General features: G+C 49.5%; 1 protein-coding gene and 1 non-coding gene across 11 annotated transcripts in view; one reads left to right on the top strand and one right to left on the bottom strand.

Annotated features, from left to right (window-relative positions):
• LOC109576365 (peroxisome proliferator-activated receptor gamma) overlaps positions 1-27,077 on the top strand; it is a 218,582-nt gene that overhangs the window by 185,369 nt on the left and 6,136 nt on the right. For 7 of the 10 annotated variants that reach the window (XM_070776930.1, XM_070776932.1, XM_070776929.1 and 4 more), the window contains 6 exons: positions 2,752-2,788; positions 6,106-6,610; positions 7,646-7,723; positions 16,181-16,231; positions 18,493-18,631; positions 26,279-26,315. In XM_070776930.1, the coding sequence (XP_070633031.1) occupies positions 2,752-2,788; positions 6,106-6,610; positions 7,646-7,723; positions 16,181-16,231; positions 18,493-18,631; positions 26,279-26,315 (847 nt within the window). Of the gene's footprint in view, positions 1-2,751; positions 2,789-6,105; positions 6,611-7,645; positions 7,724-16,180; positions 16,232-18,492; positions 18,632-26,278; positions 26,316-27,077 lie in introns of those variants that run through there. The other 3 variants (XR_011563084.1, XM_070776927.1, XM_070776933.1) reach the window with 3 other exon arrangements.
• Positions 17,066-17,137, bottom strand: TRNAC-ACA (transfer RNA cysteine (anticodon ACA)). The gene has a single exon. It is a non-coding gene; the product is annotated as a tRNA-Cys (tRNA).

Raw genomic sequence — 27,077 nt, 5'->3', positions numbered from 1 at the left:
GAAGTGAGACTAGATTTGACTTTGGAAACTTGTAAACGTATTACATGACTACAAGCGAAAGTTAAATTTGAAAAAGTTAATTTCATTTAAAAGAAACACAAAAAAATCAAGAAAATGAAGAATCTGTGTATCACGTTGATGGTGTAGCCACAGGGGAAGCTATTTTGAGTGACTTTAAAACATGATAGGGGCTCCCCTGGTTGCTCAGTGGTGAAGAGTCTGCCTTGCAAATGCAGGAGACACGGGTTCAATCCCTGGTCCGGAAAGGTCCCGTAGGCCACGGAATAACTAAGCCCATCCCCCACAAGTACTGAGCCCGTGTGCCTTAACTGCTGAAGCCCAAGAGCCCTAGAGCTGCTGCTCTGCAACAGGAGAAAGGCCCACGCAGCAGCGAAGACCCCACACGGCCAAAAATAAGTCCGTTTACTAAAAGAGACCCCACATGCCATGTGGTACGGCCAAAACCAAAACCACGGCGATTCAGTCCTAATGGGATACACTTTGTATCTCCCGCCACGATCTTGTGGAACAAACCACCCCAAAATCCAGTGGTCTTCAACAGCAGCTGTGTTTGCTCATTTGAGTCTCCAGGTGAGTTCTGGGTAGGTCTGCTGTTCTTGTCTGGATGGGCTCGTATCTGGTTAGTCATGGATCTGCTGGCCGCAGTGATGGATCCAGCGATGGATCCAGCTAGACTGGGTGGCTGTCAGCTGGTCCAGGATGGTCTCCACTGCGGTGAGGGGTGGAGGGCCCCACGTGTGTCATCCTCCGCGGGCCATCTCAGGCTTGCTCTCCAGTTACTGTGAACACTCGGGAAGATCCCCTGGAGAAGGGAATGGCAATGCGCTCCAGTATTCTTGCCTGGGGAATTCCATGGACAGAGGAGCCCTGGCAGGCTACAGTCCAGGGGGTCTCAGAGAGTCGGATACAACTTAGCAGCTGAGCACACAAGCGCCAAAGATGGAATGATGGGAGGTGTGTGTTTCGAATCATCTGGGGGCCGGGGCAGAAGACAGACGGAGCATGACTTGTTGTTCAGTTGCTCAGTCGCGTCCAACTCTTTGCGACCCCATGGTCTGTAGCCCACCAGGCTCCTCTATCCATGGAATGCTCTAGGCAAGCATACTGGAGTGGGTTTCCATTTCCTCCTCCAGGGGATCTTCCCCACCCAGAGATTAAACCCACTTCTCCCGCATTGGCAGGCAGATTCTTTACCACTGAGCCCCAGGGAAGCCTGAACTGGCTGTGAGTTAAAGCTGAGTGATGGGAGCATGGAAATGTATTATACTATTCTTTCTGCTTTTATACACTTTAAATTGTTTCATAGAGTTTTACTTTTTAAAGAGGGAGGGAAAAAAAAGTAGAACAAATAAGCATCATGACTTTGTCCTCATCACCCAGCCCCAGTAGTTACTAATACTTGGCAAAGTAATAAAAAGTTTCAAATAGTGTGATGGTCTTAACCGTTGAGCTTTTCCTGATCTATGTAGTTTAACTAAAGTTTCCAATAGTGACCAAAATGTGAAGGAAATGTATTTAGGCCAAGGAAGCAGAGGTTAAGGGCATAGGCTGCCCTCAGGGAGTAGATCTCAAGTATCCATCTTAGGATGTTCTTCAGCATTTTGGCTTCAGCCGTACCTTCCACCCTTTGTTCCGTTCTACCCCGTTGTACCTGTTGACACCACACCCACCGTGGGCTGCCAGCCGTTGTGTGAACCCGCCGTGCAGCATTTGCCATCTCCCAGCCTCTGCACGGATCCCTCTGCATTTTCCCCTGGTCTGCCTGGCGAACTCGTACTTATTCTGCAGAGCCCAACTCAATTATTCCTTCTCCTTCGTGTTTTTTCCTAACCCTTCCAGTTCAAGTAAGCCAGTCCCTTGACAACACTTGCTTTCCTTGCTATGTATCAGCTGAGGTTAGAATCAACCATACAGCTGGTCTGTCTCCCCAGCTAGAGTGTGAGTATCTCAAGGAGAGGGGATTTGCTTTAATGATTCTGTATTTCCTGTGCTTGGTAAGTGGAAGGGTGTTAGTAACGCTTGCTAAATTGTTGCTTGTTGTAAAACTACCAGAAGAGGAAGGTCATAACACCAGGAAAACTCTCATTCCTAAGGAGATAGGAGTCTGTGAACTCACTTCCCTAGGATTTTAAAGCCGAACATCAGCGACTCCCAGCATTTAGAGCACTGGGCAGGGAGTCAGGAAACAGAGATGACTTCCCCACGGGCAGGGTCAGGGAGGTCGAGGACGAAAACCTACACCGTGAAGTGACCTCGGCAACGCTTTAGGCAGAAAGACTCTTCTGGCCAGATGCCCAGCAGAATGCAGCGTGCACCTTTAGGGCCTCAGCGCTCTCATAGAAATGGAGGGCCTGGGGCTTCCCTGTTGGTTCAGTGGTTAAGAATCTGCCTTGCAATGCGGGGGACACGGGTTCGATCCCTGGTCTGGGAAGTGAAATAAGTCGAGGGCCTGAGCATCCAGAGGTGCTAGTCTCCCGCTCTGTGCCGCAGCCACTTAGCTGGAGTGTTGAGAAGGGTTGCCGGGTTATGTCTGAGCCCTGACGGGTCAGCAGCACCTGCAGGGGCTGTGGGCAGCAGAGAGCGGTGGTTTATACAGCACGTGTTCGCTGCGGCTGCTTGGACAGGATTAATCAACTTCCTGCGTGTGAGATTTTTGCAGGCCTTGGAATTCTCTCTGTCTTTTCTAGGCTGTCAGTCCGTAAATTAACAGCTACTTCCTTGTTGTTGCAGATATGAAGCTAGACCTGCCGGTAATCACATCAAAGAAGTAAGTCTTGGCGGACGTTGGCCGTGGGCAGGATGACATGGGGCAGGTGCTGGCCAGGCACGGGATATGTGAGCGGAGGAGAGCCCTGGGTCCTCTCCTTGGGGCCGTGTGGTCTGGTCACTGTAGACTCTCGTGGGAGAGGAGGAGGCAGGTGACTCTTCCGTGATGAGTATCGTGACGGGCTGTCGCCCTCACCGTCAGCATCATTGCCGTTGTCATAGCAGCGCCATTCCTGGTCCAGGCCACCTACCCGTATCATCCCTGTTCATCTTCTCGGGAAACCTTTGAGGTGGGTGTAGTTGTTTGCGTTCCCTGCGTGGGGAGTCTCCCGAGAGCTGCCCAGGAGGACTTGAACTAGGCGGGGCAGCTCCAGAGCCTGGGGTGGGGGGGTGACTGTGAACTTGTACGTGCCAGCGTTTCTGGAGCGTCTCCTCATAGCAGCTTTACGGGTTAGCTGCTTTCGTCCTCTCACTGCCCCTCGGAGGTCAGTCCTGTTGTTGTCTGTCTTGGAAGGTGAGGACACAGAACAGGAAGAAGTTCGTTAACTTGCTCAGGATCAGCGCTTAGACCTAAGCAGACTGACTGAAAACCGTTCTGCTGAGAATTTCCAATAATAGGTCAACCTTCAGTAAGAGGTGGAGGAGGGTGTTCTCTGCGGACAGAAGATGTGTGTCCGAGGGCAGGAGTGCCTGCCAAGCTGAGGCGTGTTCAGGTGCCCCCACTCAGGGGTTGGGGGGCCCTGGGATGGATTGGAGGGGTCACCAGCCTCAGTCTGGCTTCTGATCAGAGCTGCTGCTCTGCCCTTACGCTTCCTAGCTCCTCCTCTTCTCTTCCTGCTGCTTCTCCAGCGGTGTTTGGAGCTGATCACAGCAGGACTTTGTAAAGGCATCGCCCACCAGCGGGAGGACACCTTCTCTTCTGTGTCCCTCTGCCATGGGTCAATCACCGGTCTGCCTCGGAGGCTTTCCTGCAGGCGCTTCAGCAGCCGCTGTCCACGAGCCAACGTGAGGTCATTAGAGGCAGGGACTCAGGTGTGATGCAAAGTGGCAGGACAGCAGAGAAAGGAGCCGGATGCCTAGTGGTATCGCTCAGAGTCACAGGGAGGAGCCCACTCCCACTCCCCCTCCCAGGGAGTGCCCGCTGAGGCCTTTGCTTCCATCTGTTAAAGCGTCCTTTTGTGAAACGTACTGTGTCTGGAGTCAAGATGATTTTACTCTTCAGGTGTGCCCCCAAGACCCCACAGTCACAAGCTAACAAATACTCGTCCAGCACTGCCCGTGCGCCGAGCCCTTCACGTGTCTGGTCCCCTTTAAGCCGTGCTCACAGCTCCCTGGGGCGGGCACCGGTGTCCCTGAGCCTGGGGAGGCGGGCTCATAGCTGGTGCGAGAACCTCGTGCTCACAGTGAGGGCGTGGACCCGCGTCTGCCTCAACCACTCTGCTGCCGAGGGCAGAGCAGGGGCCTGTGTGCACGCTGTCTCTTTTGCTCTCTTACTTTCTCTTTGTTTCTCTCAGTTCCACCATCTGCCCAAAGCGGGAGCCGCTGAATCTTTAATACAGTGGTTCTTTCACGTGTTTTCACTCAGGGAATCTGCTGAAAAGTCGTGGATCCCTTCCCCAGGAAAATAGCATGACACAAATACACATTTTTGTTCAGACACAGGAGATGCATAGACCCACGAAGGCTTTAGAAGGCATTACAGGTGGCGTGAAAAGCACAGATGCTTTCAGATCGCTCGTGTGAAAAGGCTGTGCTATGCCTTTCATGCAGGAGGAGAGACCCCCTGCTGCTCTCTGGGCAGCGACGTTTTACCCCGATTAGAAACAGCAGCACATAACGTGATCCTTACGAGGTCACTGTACTGTTGCCTCTGTCTTATGGGCGGAAACTGAGGCACGCAGCGGTTACGTCACTGGCTCAGCCACCCAGGAGTGGCGGAGCGAGGCGGGGCTGAACATGAGACACCAGGACTCTGGTCCCGCACGTGTGGCCACAGCCGCACCCGTCTCACAGACATAGAGCGGCCTCACCGGGTCTTAGTCTTCACATCTGTGATACCGTTTCTGGTACACACGGGACGGCAGGCCCATCCCCGTGCAGGACACACAGGGCGTGGACAGCTTGGAGATACTTCTGATGCGTCAGGGTGAGGCGGCCGCAGCAGAAGCCAGCTCGCTTCCTTGCTTCACCCTGTGTCATCGGCAGTTTACAAACCACGACGCATCCCGTCATCTGCACCCAGGCAGGATGCCCAGGGTGAGGGGAAAAGTGACAGCTGTCTTGCACGAGCCATGTGGCTTCTCCAAATGCTTTCCAGACGGATCGCTGTAGGTGGAGGTGAACAGAGCCCATCTGAGTCCACACGTATGCCGTCTTGTACCATCCGACACACCCCAGCAGCCTTGTCCGCCGTTGGCCCTGCTTCACTGAACAAAACCTGTGGCTGTTTCTAAGTTGGGAAGTGTTCAGGGCTTGCCTTCAGGTTTAAGAAATGTAGTGTTTCATTTCATTAAAATACATTTTGAAAATTGTGGAGGAGGGGTCTTTTTTTTTTTTAAGACGCTGGGGTGTATATAATTGTAATTGTTCCTTTCCATGTGTGCTGTAGACATTGGTAGGTCCTGTGAAAAATGTTCATTAAAATTCTCATCTTGCTTTCCAACACTAAGCAAAGACCTTTTTCTGTGACTGGGATATGTGTCTGAAAACGTCATGATATCCAAAATGGAAAATAATACAAAGCAAACCCTGACAAAGGACGACCATTTTTCTCTCTATGTTTACCTAGATCATTTTGTCCACCAGTTTTTGGGTTTTTTTTCTGTTTATTTATTTGGCTGTGCTGGGTCTCAGTTGTGGCACACTGGATCTCCGATCTTCGTTGGTGCATATGGGATCTTTGCAGCACGGGGGATCTAGTTCCCTGACCGGGGATTGAACCTGGGTCCCCAGCACTGGGAGCATGGGGTCTTGGCCGCTGGACCACCAGGGAAGTCCTTAGTCCACCAGGTTTAAATCACATAAATTTTTCACACTTTGTTAAGCTGGGGTCATTTTTTTGTTCAAATTAAGCAAATTAAATGAAACTCTGTAATAAAAATAAATAACACAACAATAGTTATCACAGAGCAGTTAGAAAATGCAGAGAAGTGTAAAGAAATAATTTACCTCATTAAGAAGAACTATAGACTTTTTGGCGTACTGCCTTCCCACCGTTTTCACACGTTCAGCTGTCTTTTTGTGTGTGTGTGTGTGTGTGTGCTGTCTCTTTAGTACCGACATTGAAGTGTTGTTGCTAACAGACGTCCCCCTTTGCAGGTATCAGCGTAGCGTGGAGTGGGCCGCAGAGCTCCTGCGAAGACAAGGCCGGGACGAGAGCATGGTGCGCAGCGTCCTCGAGGGCTACACAAAGCCCCTTGAGCATCCTCATCTGAAAATGATGGAAGAGGTTCCTTTGGGCGATGAGCCCAACTCCGAGGTGGTTTCCAAATCAGAAGGCAGAGCAGACAGAGAGAAACTCTCTGCCGTGAATGGGGTCGAGGGCAAGTCATGTGATCTGGAGGATTCCAGCGAGCGATCAAACAGCCCACAGGAGGGCCCCGGGCCTGAGCCCCGAACCCCAGACGGCTCAGGTGAACATGTGGCCGAGATCCCCGCACCTCTGCCCCACGGCCACTGGGACGCTCTCCTTCTGCCATCTGGTGGTCAGCCTGGGGACAGCAGCCAGAGAGCCGGTCTGGTTCCAGCCGGAGAGGGCGGGCCTGAGCATGTGCTGGTGGAGGAAGCTGTGTGTGCCGGGAGCGAAGAGGTCCCAGCAGGGGATGTAAGTAGAAGAGAAGAGATCACTTCCTGCAGAGCCGTCTGTTCCTGGCCCAGAGATGCTGGCCAGCAGGGATGGCCCTCCCTGGGCCCTGGCAGTGGGCCGGTGTCCAGCACCTGGGGCCTGGGCGCGCCGGTGCAGGACACACCCTGCAGACCGTCTGCAGGCCCCAGCGGCCCTGTGGGCTCAGCAGCCAGGAGGGCTGTTTCAACTAAAACCTCAGAGTCTGTGAATAACCTGGCTTTACGCATAGGAAATAATGCACGTCAGGTAACATCCTGTCCCCTGTCGGGCAGAAGAACGCAGTGGTGATCAGCAGGTCTTGAGGGTAGCCATGGGCACGGGCTCAGGTGTGCGGGAGCCATCACAGGAGGAGGTGGGGCTCAGAGCTGGAGCCGCTTTGTTAAGGGATGTACTCAGCAGTTGCCCCAGAATTACCTATGGAAGCTGCAAGTGAGAAGCAGTCTCATAATTAGATAGTACGTGAAACACCCACGTGAAGAAATGTTATCTTGCCTTTAGAAGGGAGTCTCATTACGAACCTAGGCATGTGCTCGTGAGGTGTGCAGTCAGGCGAAAAAAAAAGCAACACATAAAATTGACCCACGAAACGATCCTCCATGGAGGATAAAAAAAAATAAGTCAAGATGCCAATACTGACCTTGGGACAACATGGGTGGGAACATGGGTCCCTTTAGAAGAGTGTTTCTTTCCGTGTGCTGCACTCCACGACCCGGGCTTGGCTGAATCCACAGACAACAGGAAGCGAGGACCTGCAGGGCCAACCGGGAGTTACATGCAGATTTCCAGCGGCCCGGAAGCTCGGCGCCCCAGCGCCCATGTTGTTCAAGGGTCAGCTATAAAAGGAAAACAAAAAACCTCTTTTTCTACATAAATAATAGAAAATTTCATTTTTAACAGAATCCAGCAAGTGTGGATCTGGGAAACTTAGCAGAAGTATGTTCATTTTAAAATGCAGCCTCCGTATAACATGTAGGGCTTACATTTGTCCTACGTGTATCTTATTTTCCTCTTCAGGTGTTGCCGCAGAAGAGACTGGTATGTAGGAGAAATCCGTTCAGGATCTTTGAGTATCTGCAGCTCAGCCTAGAAGAGGTAATGTTGCCAGCATGGTGTTTCTCAGCGTGGGCCTCGGGCCTGGGCGACAGTGTAGACAAGCCCTCCTCAGTGCCTTTCTGCCTGCACTTGGGTACCGAGACCACCACAGGCAGCGCCCACCGTCGGCCTGTCTGCATTTCACTCCTCGGCCTTTGCTTTATCCACTCTAGGAGGTCCATTTGTGGGTCCTGCCCGGTATCATCCCACAGAGGTTTCAAGGGGTCATGTGACTCTTCTTTTGACATCAGGGTTTCAGATTGTCCAAATACCGTTTTACTCTTTTTTTTTACCAGCTACTGTAGAAACATGGTGCCCCAGATGGTAAAGAATCCGCCTGCAAAGTGGGAGAACTGGGTTGGGAAGATCCCCTGGAGGAGGGCACGGCAGCCCACTCCAACTCCAGTATTCTTGTCTGGAGAGTCCCCATGGAGAGAGGAGCCTGGGGGCCCAAAGAGTCGGACACAACTGAGCGACTAAGCATAAAAAAATTACAAGTTTATTGAGACACAGAGCATATACATACCACTCTCATTTAAAGTATGCAGTGGTTTTATATGTGTGTGTGTGTGTGTGCACGCGTGCTGTGTTTAGTCACTCAGTCGTGTCCGACTCTTTGAGATCCCATGAACTGCAGCCCACAAGGCTCCTTTGTCCATGGGGTTCTCCAGGCGAGAATACTGGAGTGGGTTGCCATGCCCTCCTCCAGGGGATCTTCTCAACCCAGGGATTGAGCCCAGGTCTTCCGCATTGCAGGCGGATTCTTAACTGTCTGAGCCACCAGGGAAGCCCATATGTATGTGTGTACATATACACACACACACGCATATACGTGATTGTATATTTGTTTATTTGGCTCTGCTGGGTCTTTGCTGCTGCACAGGCTTTTCTCTAGCTGAGGTGAGCAGGGACTACTCTAGTTGTGCGCAGGCTTCTCTTTGCAGAAGCTTCTTTTGTCGTGGAGCGTGGGCTCTAGAGCATTTGGGCTGCAGACCGTGGGCTCAGTAGCTGGGGCACACAGGCTTAGTTGCTCCGAGGCATGTGGGGTCTTCCTGGACTGGGAATTGAACCCATTGTCTCCTGCATTGGCAGGCAGATTCTTTACCACTGAGCCACCAGGGAATCCCCTGTGCAGTGGTTTTTAGCATATTCCTGGAGCTTCACCAGCTTTTTGTAAACTGTGATGCGTGCTCTGGGTCATGTCATGACAGCTGATTATGTGAATGGATGGATTCTAAGTGTTTGCTTCTGCAGAATTACTAACGTGTCCCCTTTATGGAAGCTTCAAAAGTGGGTGCAGGCGGGTTTCTAAACCTGCCTCCTGTTTTCCTTCTGGGGTTCCTCTGTCCTGTGTTCATACAGCCTCGAGGGCCTCCTTTTTTGCTTCTGTCTGTACTGCACCCGGATTTGAAGACGGCGCCCCTCCTCCGTGTCGTGTCTGTGGCTGTGCCCTTCTCTGGGGGAGCCCCTGCCTGCCTGGACGGCTCCCGCGGCGTCTGGCTCAGCTCTGGGCGTCTCTGTGGGTCTCACGCGACGCTCATTGAGCTCCTCCACGCTGGTCATTCCCCAGATGTGCTCACAGAGAAGTGATGGTGTCTCCCGCTGGCCCCTGCCTCCCTCCGCAGTGCGGCCAGCGGGACACACAAGAGCTTGCGGCAGGAAAGGACGTCGGGATTTATTCCCTTCCTCTACTCATTCTACACACGAGACAGCTGAGTCCGCTGTCGAGTACAGTGGTCACCAGCCGTGTGTGACTAGATAAACTAATTAAAATTGAGCAAAATTAAAACCCCTGTCCTCGGTTGCGCCCGCCGCGTTTCAGACGCTCAGCAGGCACACGTAGTGCTGGGAACACCAGTCTCTAGCTGCTTGGCCTCTCTGAGCCTCTGGTGTCTGCACCGTGAGATGAGGGTCGTGTAATACCTCGTGCGTAAGGTGTTCTGGAATTAAATCGTGTGTGTGCTGGCCCCAGCGAAGCACGTGTTGTGCCGCGGTGCCCGGGGGGTGTGCCCGCTGCTGCTGTCATCGGCATCATTATGGTCACTTGTGCAAGCCCGTTACTGGCTGGTTGGAACCCTTTCCTTTGCAATTCATGCCGAGCAAAATTATTCACCGGGTGCCTTCTGTGTCCAGGCCCTGGGCTGAGTATTAACAGTCCAGAGAGAAGCAGAATGTGGCTCAAGTCCTCTCAGACGGGACTGCGGTCCGGCGTGATGGGCACAGCGTGGGCAGTGGGCTGCACCTGTGCCACGCCCTCCTACCCGGTGCCTGACGTCTGTGACGTGGTCGGTAACAATTATCAATGGACGTGTACGAGGTCTGGGATTGGCCCAGAAACCGGTGGAGCCTGAAGGGACGAGATGCGTGTCAGGAACCAGGGGCTCTACCTCTGCTCCAGCCCGGTGACCCGCTGATGCTTCTCACTGACTGTCTTGCTCTTGCTTCCCAAACACCTGCTGAAGAAATGCTGGAGTGACAGGAGACGAGGGGGTTCTCATTCCTGCAAGCTGCTTGGTCCCCGAGAAATTCCAGAGGCATGTTGGCAGAAGTCTCCAGGCTGCTGCCAGTTAAGCCCAGCCCCACTTCCCAGCTCCGTTTTGGCCGCTTTCCTTGGGTGCATCACCCCGTTTATCAGCACCACCCATGCAGTTTTCTGTGTGTCCATAAATGCCCACGAGGAACATGGGCAGCCCTGCTGTGGTGATTCAAAGCGGCTCTTAGGTTGTGAGAATGGCAGCACTGAGCTGGCTTAGACTTCTGTCTTGGAAAGCTGTTTTTCACCTTAATAACGCTTTAGGCCCTGACCGGATCTAGTGATATGGCGTTAAAACCATCATTAGGCTTATCCATCCATCATACTGGTTGGTTTAGTTGCTAAGTCGTGTCTGACTCTTGCAACCCAGTGGACTGTAGCCCATCAGGCTCCTCTCTCCCTGGAATTCTCCAGGCAAGAATACTGGAGTGGGTTGCCTTTTCCTTCTCCAGGAGATCTTCCTGACCCAGGGATTGAACCCAGGTCTCCTGCACTGCAAGTGGGTTCTTTACTGACTGAGCTACCAGGGAAAGCCATTATTCATCATTATTAGTACTCCCCAAGTAAAGACTGACTGTGACATTTCAAGGAGCGAAGTAGACATTCCCCACAGACCTCCCTGGACTTGTTCTTCACCCGCCTAGTTGTGTCCGGTTCTTTGAGACCCGTGGACTGTAACTGCCAGGCTTCCCTGTCCTTTACTATCTCCTGGAGTTTGCTCACATTTATATCCATTGAGTCTGTTACACTGTCTTAACCATCTCATCCTCTGCTGCCCCCTTCTCCTCCTGCCTTCAGTCTTTCCCAGCATCAGGGTCTTTTCCAGTGAGTTGGCTCTTCACAGCAGGTGGCCTAAGTGTTGGCGCTTCAGCATCAGTCCCTCCAAACACTACTCAGGGTTGATTTCCTTTAGGATTGATTGGTTTGATCCCCTTGCAGTCCAAGGGACCCTCGAGGGTCTTCTCTAGCACCACAGTTGGAAAGCATCACTTCCTTGGTGCTCAACCTTTATGGTCCAGCATGACTACCGGAAAGACCATCGCTTTGACTAGACAGACCTTTGTTGGCAAAGTGATGTCTTTGCTTTTTAATAAGCTGTCTGGATTTATCATAGCTTTCCTTCCAAAGAGCAAGCGTCTTTGGTTTCATGGCTGCAGTCACCATTCACAGTGATTTTGGAGCCCAAGAAAAGGAAATCTGTCACTCTTTCCACTTTTTCCCCCTTCTGCTTGCATGAAGTGATGGGACCTGATGGCATGATCTTATTAGTTTCTTGAATGTTGTTTTAAGCCAGCTTTTTCACTATCCTCTTTCACTCTCATCAAGAGGCTCTTTAGTTCCTCTTCACTTTCTGCCATTAGATGGTATCATCTGCATATCTGAAGTTATTGATATTTCTCCCAGTTATCTTGATTCCAGCCTCATCAAGAAGCTCTTTAGTTCCTCTTCACTTTCTGCCATTAGAGTGGTGGTATCTGCATATCTGAGGTTATTGATATTTCTCCCAGTTATCTTGATTCCAGCTTGTGATTCACACAGTCCAGCATTTCTCATAATGTACTCTGCATATAAGTTAAATAAGCAGGGTGACAGTAGACAGCCTTGCCATACTTCTTTCCCAATTTGGAATCAGTCTGTTGTTCCATGTCTGTTTCTCACCATTGCTTCTTGACCTGCCTACAGGTTTCTTGGGAGGCAGATAAGGTGGTCTGGTATTACCATCTCTTTAACAATTTTCCACAGTTTGTTGTGATCTACAGTCAGAGACTTTCACACAGTCCATGAAGAAGATGTTTTCCTAGAATTCCCTTCCTTTCTCTGTGATTCAGTGGATGTTGGCAATTTGATCCCTGGTTCCTCTGCCTTTTCTAAACCCAGCTTGTACATCTGGAAGTTCTGGGTTCACATACTGCTGAAGCCTGGCTTGAAGGGTTTTGAGCATAACCTTATTAGCACGTGAAATGAGCACAATTATCTGGTAGTTTGAACATCCTTTGACAGTGCCCTCCTTTGAGATTGAAATGAAAACTGACCTCTTCCAGTCCTATGGCCACTGCTGAGTTTTCCAAATTTGCTGGCATATGGAGTGCGGCACTTTAACAGCATCATCTTTTAGGATTTGAAGTAGCTCAGCTGGAATTCCATCACCTCCAGTAGCTTTGTATGCAGTTATGCTTCCTAAAGCCCACTTGACTTCACACTCCAGGATGTCTGGCTTCAGGTGAGTGACCACACCATTGTGGTTATCCAGGTTATTAAGACCTTTTTTGTATAGTCTTCTGTGTATTCTTGCCATCACTTCTTAATCTCTTCTGCCTCTGTTAAATCCTTATCATTTCTCTCCTTTATTGAGCCCATCTTTGCATGAAATGTTCCCTTGGTATCTCCAATTTTCTTGAAGAGATCTCCAGTCTTTCCAATTCTATTGTTTTCCTGTATTTATTTGCATTGTTCATTAAAGAGGGCCTTTTATCTCTCCTTGCTATTCTTTGGAACTCTACATTCACTTGGAAATATCTTTCCCTTTCTCCTTTGCTTTTTGCTTCTCTTCTTTCCTCAGTTATTTGTACAGCCTCCTCAGACAACCACTTCGCCTTCTTGCATTTCTTTTTCTTTGGGATGGTTTTGGTCACTGCCTCCTGCAGTGTTGTGAACCTCTGTCCATAGTTCTTCAGGCACTCTGTCTACAAGATCTAATCCCTTGAATCTGTTCATCGCCTCCACTGTGTAACCATAAGGGATTTGATTTAGATCATACGTAAATGGCCTAGTGGTTTTCCCTATTTTCTTCAATTTAAGCCTGAATTTTGGGATAAGGAGCTGATGATCTGAGCCACAGTCAGCTTCCAGTCTTGTTTTCACTGGCTGTACACAGCTTCTCCATCTTTGGCTGTGAAGAATATAATCAATCTGATTTCGGTGTTGACCATCTGGTGATGTCCGTGTGTAGAGTCGTCTCTTGAGTTGTTGGAAGAGGGTGTTTGCTATGACCAGTGCGTTCTCTTGGCAAAGCTCTTTTAGCCTTTGCTCTGCTTCATGTTGTACTCCAAGGCCAAACTTGCCTATTATTCCAGGTATCTCTTGATTTCCTGCTTTTGCATTCCAATTCCCCACGAAGAAAAGGACATCTTTTTTTGGTGTTAGTTCTAGAAAGTCTTGTAGGTCTTCATAGAACCACTCAACTGCAGCTTCTTCAGCATTAGTGGTTGGGGCATAGACTTGAATATATAGTGTAATGATGAATGGTCTGCCTTGGAAATGAATCAAGATCATACTGTCGTTTTTGAAATTGCACCCAAGTACTGCATTTCAGACTCTTTGGTTGATGAAGATTTCCTCCATTTCTTCTAGGGGGTTCTTGCCCACGGTAGTACATAGAATGGTCTTCTGAATTAAATTTGCCTGTTCCTGTCCATTTTAGTTCACTGATTCCTAAGATGTTGATGTTCACTTTTACCATCTCCTGCTTGACCAGGTCCAATTTACCTTGATTTACAGGCCTAACATTCCAGGTTCTTATGCAAATTGTTCTTTACAGCATTGGACTTTACTTTCACCACCAAACACATCCACAGCTAAGCAACATTCCCACTTTGGCTCAGCCTCCTTGTTCCTTCAGGAGCTATTAGCAATTGCCCTCCACTCTTCCCCAGTAGCATATTGGATGCCTTCCAACCTGGGAGGCTCATTTTCCAGTGTTATATCTTTTTGCTTTTTCATACTGTTCATGTTCATGGGGTTCTCGCAGCAAGAATACTAGAGTGGTTTGCCATTCCCTTCTCCAGTGGACTGCATTTTGTCAGAACTCTCCACTGTGACCCATCCATCTTGGGTGGCCCTGCACAGCATGGCTTGTAACTTGATTAAGTTATGCAAACCCCTTCAACACTGATGACTTAATTCTAAAGAATGCCAACCCCACTGGAACAAGATCCTCCCCAACTATAATAAGTCGATCAGAATGGGGATTACTTAAACAGGGTGGTCAGGGAAGACCTATCTGAGGAGTGACCTTTGATACCAGCTGTGGGAGCAGCAGTTACAAAGGCCAAGGCAGGAGCGAGCTCAGTGCATCAGAAGAGAAGTGAAGCAGCCTGCTGGGAAGAGTCACAGGGCTGGAGGCAGTGAAGGCAGGTATGCAGCCAGATGCCTGGGAGCAGGGGGTCTTCCCGTGTTGGGAAGGTGGCTTGGGCTGCCCCAGAGATGAGGCTGTGGGACCAGAGTGTGGGGCCCTTTGGAGAAGTACAGGCAGGAGGAGACCACTGGTTTTCAGACGAGATCAGGTGCATTCAGGGTGGTATGGCCATAGACCCGCTGGTCTTCAGAGCAGCTCTCGATTTGGATCTGGATAGAACTAAAGTAGTTATCAAACCACTTTTCTCTTAAAAACTGTCGAGGGACCCTGAGGAGCATCTTACGTGGATTATATCTGTTGATGTTTACCTAATTATATATTTAAATGAAAATTTAAGTATGTGTTTATTAACTCGTTTTACATGATAACCCACTGAAATAATATTTTTATGAAAAACAACTATATTTTTTCAAAGCAAAACAAGTCGAGTGAGAAGAATAGCATGGTTTTCTCATTTTTGCAAAGACTGTAAGATGAGGCTGAAGAGAAGCACCCTGGACTCTCACATCCGCTGCTCCGTTCAGCCTCTTGTGGTATCGCATGTGTCAGAGCCTCTGGGGAGAATGAGCCTTAATCTCAGGAAATGGTTTTGACCTTGTGGCCCCCCTTCAAGGGTCTTGGGGACCCTAGGATCTTCCAACTGGCCACACCTCAAGGACTACTGCTATAAAAAGGAATGTCATCAGGTGGCCAGGAGAGGGTGGCGATGGGGTGGATTGGGGTGATTTCTGAGGGTCGGGAAGGTGTTTCCTTAGCAGAGCCTTGCCACTCCTTAAAAGCCCTGCACCTTCACAGCTGTGGTCTTGTGTCCTGAACACTGGGCAGGGAGGACAGCAGCCGTCAGCACCAAGGACAGCAGCCTGGGGGGGGTGGCTTGGGGGGCCCTCCAGGGTACCTGTCATTTGATCAGCCGTCAGCACCAAGGACAGCAGCCTGAGGGGTGGCAGGGAACTGCCTTTCTGCTGCCACCTGCACCAGAGGGCCCTTGACAGGGAACCTGTCATTTGATCATAAGCCTCGTCTTCCGTCCTCAGGTTTACAAAGAAAGTAGCATGTAGAGCCACCGTTTTAGTTGCCGTCTACTGCAGACCAGCCTCACCCGAGTCTTTCAGGTGTAAACGCAGATCCCAGCCCCCTTCTACAGACAGAGCAAATAGCAGGGCCTGTTTCCCGTGTCAGTGGGCATCCTTTTGTTTTTGTCAGAAGGTTATTTTTATTTCCATATCCAGGTGATCTTACCCAGCTGAGCCTGACTTTGCCGTTTCCCCATTGTATCCCCATGTGAGGGAAGCATGGTGTCATATGATGAAGTTAATGGAAAGATGGGGTTTACTTGTTAGGAAATCACTTTACAGCAAGTGACCAAGAAACTCATTTGATTGTGAGTCAGCCCAAGTCTGCATTGCTCACTTTCCACAAATTTCTTCCTTTTTCTTCTACAATTTTTTTCCCTGGTTATTTTACAGAGGAAAACCCAATGAGCAAAAGTTTCTACTGTTATTGCTCTTTATGTCGTTTTTCAGTTTAACTGTGTGGTTTTTTAAAAGAGAAAATACATGGAAAATTTCATAAAAGTGTTGTTTTTTTTTTCACTGATTTTAAACTATTCTGTGACATTCCTATTTACCCCTTGAAATTTGAATGAACCATTTATGTTTAAAAGTTTGTGACCAATTGGATGGTGCAAAGGACATTCATTGATATTTAAGGCAAAAATAAATCTGTGAAATAGTTTTTCGAGAACAAGGAACAGTTTCTGATGAGCGTTTTCTCCTTGTCCTGTTTTTAGGCCTTCTTCCTGGTCTATGCGCTGGGATGTCTGAGTATTTACTATGAAAAGGTAAGGTGTTTTATTCACACAATCCACTTAAAATTGCCTGATGCCAAAAGCACGTTGTAATCCTTTTCATATTGCTTTACTCCAAGTGTATCTACTTTCACTGGATAAAACTGGAATTGAATTTTTTTTCTCTAAGTTTAGTCTTTGGATCCTGAATTGGAACTGTTCAGGCAAAAAAAGCCAACTTTGACCCTTTGAGACTAAATTTCATTCCCAGATCCTAGGAGAAGAGCAGTGTCTTTATCTGATGATCAGAAAATCCGTGAGAATGGTACTGAAAATTAACAGCAGAAACGAAAACCGCCTGTGCTTAGCACCCGATTCAGTGAAGGTTGTGAGTCAGGTACCTCACACGCGGTACTTCTGGGCCTTATCTCCGTGCGTGAAGAGTTTTACAGATGAGGTAACTGAGGCTCAGGAAACGAGCCACTCACAGGGTCACGCAGCTGGTCTGGTTAGAATTAGCATTTGAACTGATGCCGGGGCAGCTCCGAAGCCCAGAATTTTGTGCTGTAGCCTGCTGCCCTTGGAAGATCATTAATCCTGTTTCCAGTGAAGGAGCTGGGGGCGGTGGGAGGTGAGAGTTCACCGCACACGTCTGTACTTTTTGAATTTTGGACCTTGTGAATACAACACCTCTTCAAAAAACCTCATGAAGTTAAAATCAAGGTGAAAAAGGTAAGCAGAACATCAGACGGGAGAAGTGAATGAAGTTGCTCAGTCGTGTCTAACTCTTTGCGACCCCATGGACTGTAGCCTACCAAGCTCCTCCATCCATGAGATTTTCCAGGCAAGAATACTGGAGTGGGTTACCATTTCCTTTTCCAGGGGATCTTCCCAACCCAGGAATTGAACCTGGGTCTCCTGCATTGTAGGCAGACGCTTTACCATCTGAGCCACCAGGGAAGCCAGGAGAACGTGTATTTTATTCTGTCCTTGGGAGCACATGTCTTATCACTCAGCAGATTCTAACGCCATAAATCTTTTTCACGAGTATTCCCGTGGTTTGGGAATGGGTGTGTGGCTGGCGGGTGACTCCTTTTCTCAGGTGGCGGCCCTTCTCAGCCCGCCCTGCGTCCTCCCCTGGGCCCTCGCCAACACTCGTCAGGACGTGCCGGCTGCTGAAACGCGGCGGGCTGTCCAAGTCAGAGTCCAGCCTTCTCCACCAGACTCTTGCTTGTTGTGGGGGGATGGATTTGAAGACCACACGCATATGGAGTTTCCACTGTAGGAACAACTGGTTTGGGGGTTTTGTTTTTTGTTGTTTTTTTAAAGAAGAAAAAAAGTCTCAACTTTAGCTCATGTTTATAGTATTAAGATCTTAGGCCGAGACAAACTGATCAAGTCTTATTGAGTGACTGAGCTGTAAACCAAATAAAGAATGGCTCCTTTTACTCAAGGCTGAAATGAAGCAGGAAGCTTCTCACACTTCCCTGGTGCTTCGTGTGGTGGTTTTGAATTGATACGTGAGAATGTTATCTCATGGTATCGTCAAACGAGCAGTTGGATTATTAATTTGTGCTGTGGGATTAATTACCTAGTTTCAGAGACTAAATGGAGTATCTTTTCTTTTAAGGCTTTTACAGAATTCACTTTTTGCATTTCTGAACGTGGCCCACCGTACTGTAGCTACCCGTCAGGGTCTCTACATGCTGAAACGTGCGCCCTCGGCTTTGGTGGGCCCCGGCCCAGCCCCGTTCCTCTGGCTGGGCTGTTCTCTCCCAGCACCGTGTCCACTGCCCTTCCTGCCCTCACTTGGCTGCTCCCTGTCTCCAGAGTGGCTGTCTCGGGGGGGCTTCGCCCAGGTCCTCTGTGACTGTGCTGTCCAGTAGAAATATGATGGGAGCCTCACACGAGAGCCTCATGCATAATTTTTAATTTTCTAGTAGCCACACTGAAAAGGTTTTTATTATTTTTAGTCAGCTGAAATTGATGTATATAGTTTATTTAACCGAACATATTTAAGACTACTGAGATAGTCTTAACCCGACATATTTAAACTGCTTCTCTTTTGCATATGAAGTTTGCATTCTCTTTTGTGTACAAAGTCTTTGAAACTCACTGTGTGTTTATGGCAGTTCAGGGGAGTGGCTGGCGGCCGCCACACTGGACATCTTGGGTCTGTATCTTCCAGCTAAAGCCCTTCATCGTGGGCACCATCTTCAGCTCACATTTGGTAGAGATGCTGTTGATGCGCTGGCCAGGTGACCGGTGGGTACACGCATAGTAAGTAATGCCTGGTCTTCTCCCACCAACCACAGGAGCCTTTGACGATCATGAAGCTCTGGAACGCTTTCTCCACAGTTCAGCCCACGTTCAGGACGACCTACATGGCATACCATCACTTCCGCAGCAAGGGCTGGGTGCCCAAGCCTGGACTTAAGTACGGAACAGATTTGCGTAAGTGATTCCTTGGCCTCGCAGGCACGTGAACCAGGCTTAGGGTCCGGGTCAGATCCCGGGGCGAACATCAAATCGGCTGTGTGTGGTTGCTGTTTTTTCCTGAGGTGCTGTCCTCCTCCTGGCTTAGATAAGAGCGTTTGGATGAGGGTGGAGGGTATGTTTTTCCCTCTTGTCTGCTCTGAGATCTTAAAAGAGAGTCCACAGCCCCCACCCCCACCTCTCATTAGTTTGTGATCCTGTGATGAAGGGCGGTCCCTTGTCTTCTGGGAGAGTTTCGTTTGGCAAATTATGTGTTGCTGCTAAGTCGCTTCAGTCGTGTCCGACTCTGTGCGACCCCATAGACAGCAACCCACCAGGCTCCTCCGTCCATGGGATTTTCCAGGCAAGAGGACTGGAGTGTGCAGTTACCACTAATAATCATGGTGTACTGGTGATGGTAGTGACAGCAATCATTTCTTGAGCCCTCACTGAGTGCCAGGCGTTCGACATTCATGACCTCATTTAATCCTAACAGCAGTTGTACGAGACTGGTGCTCTCGAGCCTCATTTTTCTGATAAGGAGACTGCAGTTGTGGTAGAAAGGGTCACCTGCCCCTAAAAGTCTCCAGGGCGAGTATCAGAGTACTGCACTCTGAATGCTGGAACCCAGGCTCTTAGAAACTGCATACGGCACTGCCTCCCTGCTCTTTATTTAAAGGAAGGAGTTGGGGCCCGGCAAGCACCCCATTCACCAGAATATTGCTGAGGGTCTCGTGTGAGCCAGGTCTTCTTAGGTGCCAGGAACACCCAGGAGCTGCCTGGGTGGGCACGCTCCTTACATGCTGGGAGGGGGACAAGCAAGCAGACATACAAATATGCACTGTAATTTCAGGGTACTGAGAAAAACAGAGTGGAATAAAGGGACAGAGAGTAAAAGGAAGGTAGATGGTTAGGAGAAGACTCTGAAAAGATGTGCCCCAAACACCAACAACTCAAGTGCAACCCCAGTGAAGGAACAGGTCCCCTGAGAGTGTAGGGAAGAACCCCCGGGGCCCAGGGGAGTAACCCTTTGCAGAGGCGCAAACGCCCCGAGGCAGGAACGAGTCCAGCAGGTCTCAGTGCGTCCAGAGCGCCGGGGTCCGTCCCCGGGGAGAGTCAGGCTGGGGGAGATCACGTGGGCCCTGGCACAGACTTGGGATGTTATTCTGCCTATTGGAAGTCTGAGGGGATCTCAAGCAAAGGAGTGACTTATATTTAACGACTCGATTCAATAGGACCTTTGCTTTGTTACTAACAGATGGTGGGGTTAGGGTGGGACGAGGGGAGCAAAAGGTGGAAGCAGAGAGAGGAGTCAGGGAAGCTGACCTGACCAGCCTTGCAGATGGAATAGGAAGTAGGGTCTGGGGGAGGAGAGGAGTTCAGGGTCACGCCTAGATTCTTGGATTTATGTTTTGGACATAGTAAGTCAACTGGGAGTGGGGGGAGGGGGAAGATGCTGTGAAGATGAACAGTTCTGGAGCCCAGGAGGAGTGGGGGGAGGGGGAAGATGCTGTGAACATGAACAGTTCTGGAGCCCAGGAGAGCCTCGAGGTACACTCTTGCCGGGGGCTGGTTGCATCACTAGGCCTGGGCACGTGGGCGAAGGTCCTTGGGACCCCCTACCGCAGGGGTCCCCAACCTCCAGGATCGAACGCCTGGTGATCTGAGGTGGAGCCGATGTACTGATAGTAGAAAGATGTGATGTACGTGAGTCATTCCCAGACCCCACCGGTCCATGGAAAAACTGTCCTCCACGGAACCAGCCTGCAGTGCCAGAACGTTTGGGGGCCGCTGCCCTCCAGCACTGCTGCTCCTGATAAGCCCCTGAAACTTTGCCACATCCACCCAGTGGGTGCTTCCTGGGAGCTCTTGAGAATTGTATGTGAGGTGCAAACAAAGATGTCAAGGTGTTTGAGAGGACTCCTGTGACGTCATGGCCCCTGAGGTCTACAGCCTCGATCATGTACTGCTCCATGTATTTTTGAGCCTTTCCTTGTTAATGCACAAAGAAAGCCAGTTCAGTCTTTTAAATCAAGTGCTCTAACATCAAGTGTGCTTAACCTAGAATCATAAGATGGTATTCGAGGGGCCCCAGGCACCCCCCCCAGAATTTTATTCAAAATTGCATGTTTGTAAATGGGTGCATTTTTCTGCGTCCAGAACGGGTGGTGGTGGTTGTTCAGTCTCTAAGTCATGTCCGACTCTGCGAGCCCATGGACTGCAGCACACCAGGTTCCCCTGTCCTTCACTGTCCTGGAATCTGCTCAGATTCATGTCCCTTGAGTCAGTGATGCTGTCTAACCATCCCATCCTCCCTTCTGCTTTCATTAAATTCTCAAAGTGGGTCAGCAATATATATAAAGCTAAGGAGTGCCCACCCCTCTAAGATAAAGGCTCCTGTTGTTTCTTCCGGGCCTGGGTTTCAGGTACAGATGTCCTAACTCTGGGTCACCACGTGAATGATCAGGATGACCTTGAGCTTAGCTTGCAGAGTCACCCACAGGTCATGGCACTTAAATGAGGTGAGCCTGTGGCCTGGCCATCACTGGCTCCCGCCTGCCCTCTTCCTCCCTGGGGAAGAGCAGCCGCCCAGGCTGCACACTCCGCAGGCCTTGGCCAGTGTGCTTGGTGAATGGGTGAAACATGAGCGGGATTTTCCAGCCAGCAAGGCCACAGTGACGCACTCAGAGGCAGCGGGGTGACGGAGAGTCTCTTTGGGGCTCGTGGCCAGCTCAGTGTCTTGCTGCCTTTGTGACCTCAGAAAGGTTACTGTGCCTCTCAGCTTCCGGTCACTCATCGTGTAACATGGATACCATCATATTTATAAAGCAACATCTGTATAAAAAGTAAAAACAGAAAATTGCAGGGGCGGGGCCTCTGTCGAGTGTGGTATAAGCATACCTTATCACATGTGCTTTCAGTACTCAAGTCATCTTTGTGGAGGATGAGTAGAGAGAACTTGCTCATTTAAAAATAAACAGCCTTATAAGGATGGATGAAAGGGTGGACAGATGGACAGACTTTTTAAAAAGGAGGAAAATCCATCCACTGCTGTTTCCCAGCTCCCCAAGGCCTTTGCCCTGCTGGGGGGTGTTTTATGCACTTGGAGACGCTCGTGTGGTTACTGTGAGCCCAGGTCCTGGCCCAGCAGCGCCAGGAAGGGCGTCTTCAGGCCAGAGTCCGGGAGCTGTGCTGGCCAGCGGTGAGGGATGTGGCCCCCCGACCTTGGCCCCCGCCCCAGGCGCAGCAGTAGGGTGCTGCCTGTGTCTAACACTGCTGTTTTCCTTTGGAAGGCTGGCAGTGTGAGACCACACATACGCTAGAGCTGCCGGCACAGGTAACACCCAGGCATGCTGCCTTCACAGTTGTTCCTGCTCACAGAGGCAGGGACTCACGACAGAGGGCCGCTGTGAAACTCAGGGAGACTCTTCCCTGGACTAAGTCCTGTGAGTCCAGTTTCACTCCAGCAGCAGCACGTGGAACGGGCAGCACAACCTCAGGTCAGGCACAGCTGCCCGGCCGCTTGACTGTGAATGCCCACGGCAGACAGCCAGGCCAGGAGCCACGCGAGAGCCCTTCCTCACCACATCCTCATCCCCCTGCGAGAGCTCCTCATTACACGTCCCCATCCCCCCGCGAGAGCCCTTCCTCACACACCCACATCCCCCCACGAGAGCCCCTCCTCACCACATCCCCATCCCCTGCAAAGCGCCCTTGGCTGCCGGCTCCATGGCCACCGTCAGCTTGCCTGTTGCTTTTCTCCTCCCATCTCGTTTCATCTTCACGCTCCATGAGGCTTGTGGCGCTCACCTCCTCCTACAGCCGAGGAAATTGAGGTTTCAGAGGGTCAGGGCAGTCACCAAGGGTCCCACAGCTGGTTGTTGTCATTCAGTCATTCAGTCGTGTCCAACGCTTTGCGACCCCGTGGACTGCAGCATGCCAGGCTTCCCTGTCCTTTACTATCTCCCAGAGTTTGCTCACATTCATGTCCATTGAGTCAGTGATGCTATCCAACTGTCTCATCCTCTGTTGCCCTCTTCTCCTCCTGCCTTCAGTCTTTCCCAGCATCAGGGTGTTTTCTAATGAGTCGGCTCTTCACATCGGGTGGCCAAAGTGTTTCAATGAATCAGTCCTTTCAATGAATATTCAGGGTTGATTTCTCTTAGGGTTGACTGGTTTGATCTCCTCGCAGTCCAAAGGACAAGAGTCTCGGTTCTCCAGAACTATGGTTCAAAAGCAGGAATTCTTCGATGCTCTGCCTTCCTTAAGGTCTGACTCTCACATCCATACATGACTACTGGAAAAGCCATAGCTTTGACTAGACGGACCTTTGTCAGCAAAGCGATGTCTCTGCTATTTAATACTCTGTCTAGGTTTATCATAGCTTTTCTTCCAAGGAGCAAGCATCTTTTAATTTCATGACTGTAGTCACTGTCTACAGTGATTTTTGGAGCCCAAGAAAATAAAATCTATCACTGTTTCCACTTTTTCCCTTTCTATTTGCCATGAAATTATGGGACCAGATGGTTGATTTTAGTTTTTTTAATGTTGAGTTTTAACCACAGTTGGTAAGTACAGAGATTAGGGCTCTTTATGACTCAGTTCCATGTAGTTCCCACCATAGCTAAGTAGAGTTGCCAGCCAGAAAGCCAAAACACCAACTTGAGGATTTTTATTTTTGTCCTAGACATGCAGTTGCTGGTGGCCTTAACCCAGAGTTCTAGTTACTCCTGAGCCTCCTTCCCACCCATTTCAGTTTTGGATTCACGTTGACTGTTTGGTCACGTGATTTCACAGCTCCCTGCAAATTAGAAGTTGCAAATCGGACAAAATATGGGAGCCATGGGAAGCCAGTAGACAGCATGTCCAGAGCCCAGAGAACCATCACGTGTCATGGAGAGCTGGCAGCTGGCTCTGCCCCGGGGAGAGGCATCAGGGCCCCCGTGCCCTCACCCTGCAGGGAGGAGTGCCTTCATCCCATCTCTTCTCCAGTCGTTTCCTAAGCCGCCCTCTTGGCTTGTTTTTCCTACTGACTGTGTTTTTGTTAACATCGTCCACATTTGTACGTCTAATCCCTGTTAATTCATAAGTGGTTTTGGACACAGCTCCTCAGAAGATTCTCCTCCGTAATTATGAAAGTGAAGTCACTTAGTCGTGTCCGACTCTTTGTGACCCCATGGACTGTAGCCCACCAGGCTTCTCCCATCCCTGGGATTTTCCAGGCAAGAATACTGGAGTGGGTTGCCATTTTATAACACCACATAATACCTAAGGGAAATTGGAGTTATTCATTAGCATCATCTAAGTATTCAGTCCGTCTTTTCAGTTTCCCGCTTGTCCCCACAGTGTTTTCTGTGACTGTTTGGGTTCTAATTTTTTTTTTTTGACAGGCTGCACTCGAGGTTCATTTATCACACGGAGCACTTATCCATCTTATAGTTTCCTAGGGAGGCCATAAGAAATGACCACAAACCGGGGCCCATAAAGCCGCAGAAGGTCCGGAGGCCAGGAGCCTCAAACCGCGGTGTGGGCGGGGCCACGCCCCCTCCGCCCCTCCCCTCATCCAGGTTCCGGTGGCGCCAGGCGTTCCTTGGCAAGTGGCTGTGTCGCTCAGTCTCTGCAAAGTTCCTTCTTCCCAACACGATCACATTCACGGGATTGGGATGCAGACGTGTCTTTGGGGGCCACCATTCAACCAGCACTGCAGTCTCTTCAGTCTCTCTTCATCTAAGAGCCCCTCCACCTGCTGGTTTTCTGTGACTTCGACTCGTGAAGTCCTGTAGGATGTCCCACAGTCTGGGTAGGTCTGATCACTTCCTCGTGGTTAGGGGTTAGGCTCAGGCTCACCAGTTTTCAGCCGGCACAGGTGATGTGTGTCCTTAGGGGCCATGTCCAGGAGTGGATGGTGTCAGGTTGTCCTGCTGCTGGTGAAGCCGCTTGTTTGCTAAGCTGGTTGTTGTCAGACGTCTACATTTTCCCTTTTGTAGTTCACAAGTGTTTATAGAGTGAGACTGAGTATCTGGTACCCCGGTAGTTACAGTGGTGCCCCGAATTAATTATTGTCCTTGTCACCATTTTCACCAGTTATTGCCCTCCACCGTTCATTCCACACGTCGCATCCTCTCTTCTCTGTGTTCCTTCAGACTTTATTTTAAATACCCAGTATCCCTTAGACTTCTGAAGTTTTCATCTTTTCTACTTGGAGGCCTTTCTGTAAAACTCTTTCCCTTTTTTGCTCTGGATGCACTGTTACTATGGTAATGACTGTTATCACAGGTAACTTTTCAAGCACCTCCACCTACATTACTTTCCCCGATTCCCATAAGGAGATTGGAACATGGGTGTCATTGTGTGGTCTCGGCACTGCTGAACCTTGAACAGGGGTCTGATTGATGCTGTGTTCGTGCTTCTAACCCTTGAGGTGTACCTCCATCGTAGTCAGACATCCGAAGGGCCCGAAGTAGGGGGTCAGACTTTCTTTCAAGCTGTGTCATCTTCCAGTTGAGTCTCATCCATGAAGGGTGTGTAACTGATCAGAGATAATGGCATTTGAGAACTGAAAGAGATCTTAATTTCCCTTCATGTCTTCATTTTATGGCTTCGGGGACCGAGCCTCAGAGAAGTTAATGACATGCTTAGAGCCCCACAACTGGGAGTGGCAGAGGTCTGAACGAAGCAGAGCCCCGAATTCAGCCTCATCCTAGTAGGGGGTCTCCTTCCACTGCACCACAGCCCAGAAGTTGAGAAATGGGTGTTTAGACATTAACTTCCGTTTGGACCCTTACCCAGTGAATTTGAGCTGACTTGCCAAATAATTTAAATATGATTTAAATCAGAATTCTGTTCATAATAAGGAAATACAACCATGAGAAGTAGAGGTGGAGGGTTGCTGTATCATCAGTAGGGTCTTTCACCCATTCTGACCTCATGGTGCTGGAGCCAAATGGAAACGTGATTAACTACAGGATCGATGTGGCCCAGAAGGAAAAGTTCTATCAGTTCCTCAAGGGAACAAAACTTTTCTGCCTTGGTTTTTCCAAGAGCTCATGGATATAATTGTGTTAGTTAAGGTAGTGCCTGCAGCTATGGTTGCCCCAGATTTCAGGGGCTTAGCGAGCACTTGAAGTTAATTCTGTTTCTGTGAAATCCAAAGCTGGTATCCAGATGGTGGTTGGACCAACTCCCAAAGGGGCTGCAGGAGCCTGGCTTCTTCATGTGGCCCCACGGGCTTCACGCGGCTTCAGAAAGTGACAGGCACAGGCTTGGTGTCTGCGAGGGCTTCAGGGCCAGCCCAGAAGGGCCCATGATGCCCATGTCAGGAAAAGGAGCAGACGGGTTTGGTAGGCAGATGGCTGCGCCCTATCTTGCTTGAATTTGGAGTTCATTTGTGGGGTGTGGGTGGGACGAGGGCATTAGGGTCTCGACAACAGATTTGCTTTGCTAATTGCATTCTGTTCCAGGGAAAAAACAGTTTGGGTTTTGAAACTAGACCAGAGGGAGTGCTGCAGATCACCCACGTGCGGAGCACTGGGTATTCATGTCCCTTTGAGGATAGAAAGCACTTCATCAAGTAATAAAATGAGAGTTTGATTTCGAGTGGTCATGCATTTTCTTTTTCCTTTGCAGTGCTGTATCGAAAAGGCCCTCCGTTTTACCATGCAAGGTTTGGAGTGATTTTTTTTTTTCTGTTGGAGTGCAGTTGATTTACAATGTTGTGTGGGTTTCAGGTGTACAGCAAAGCGATTGATACGCGTACACATATATTCTTTACTTTTTAGATTCTTTTTTCGTATAGGTTATCACAGAATATTGAGTAGAATTCCCTGTGCTATACACTAGGTCCGTGTTCATTATCTGTCTTATACAGAGCAGTGGGTGTGTGTTCATCCCAAGCTCCTGATTTAGTGGGGTGATTTTTAAATAAGGTGATGACTTAAAGGGACAGGAGGAAATTTCTGAGCTCCAGTTTAATTTTCAGAGGCACACGATTCCTCCTGGCCTAATAGGAGTCAAATTCCTCTGGTCTAATAGGAATCAATACTATATGTCTGTACCTTGTACATTAATGTCCTTACACTATAAAACAAATAGGTCAGGATAGTACACATTGAGTTAATCTGTATAGTTACTAATATAGAGTAATTGTTCATCTTCATATCAGTGAATGTTAGTATCTAAACAGGTGAGTGAATTCACAGCTTTCATGTTGAGAGAGAGATTCCTGTTCCTTTCCTGTAATTGCTGAAATCAGGCTGACTGTCTGTGATGTAAAGTATGAGTTTTTCATTAAAATATTTTTCCCAGGCGTAGTTTAGGGGAATTCAGGACCAGATGATGTATGCTTCTGTCTTCTGCATTGTCGTTCTTGGTAGGACAGAGTTCTTTTTAAATGGGTTGCCATCATGCTTTTCATTTCTGGAATGCG

Source organism: Bos indicus, chromosome 22 (genome assembly GCF_029378745.1).
Source record: "Bos indicus isolate NIAB-ARS_2022 breed Sahiwal x Tharparkar chromosome 22, NIAB-ARS_B.indTharparkar_mat_pri_1.0, whole genome shotgun sequence".
NCBI lineage: Eukaryota > Metazoa > Chordata > Mammalia > Artiodactyla > Bovidae > Bos > Bos indicus.
The sequence above is the reverse complement of the archived record's forward strand: the minus strand, read 5'-3'. Positions and strand labels throughout refer to the sequence as shown.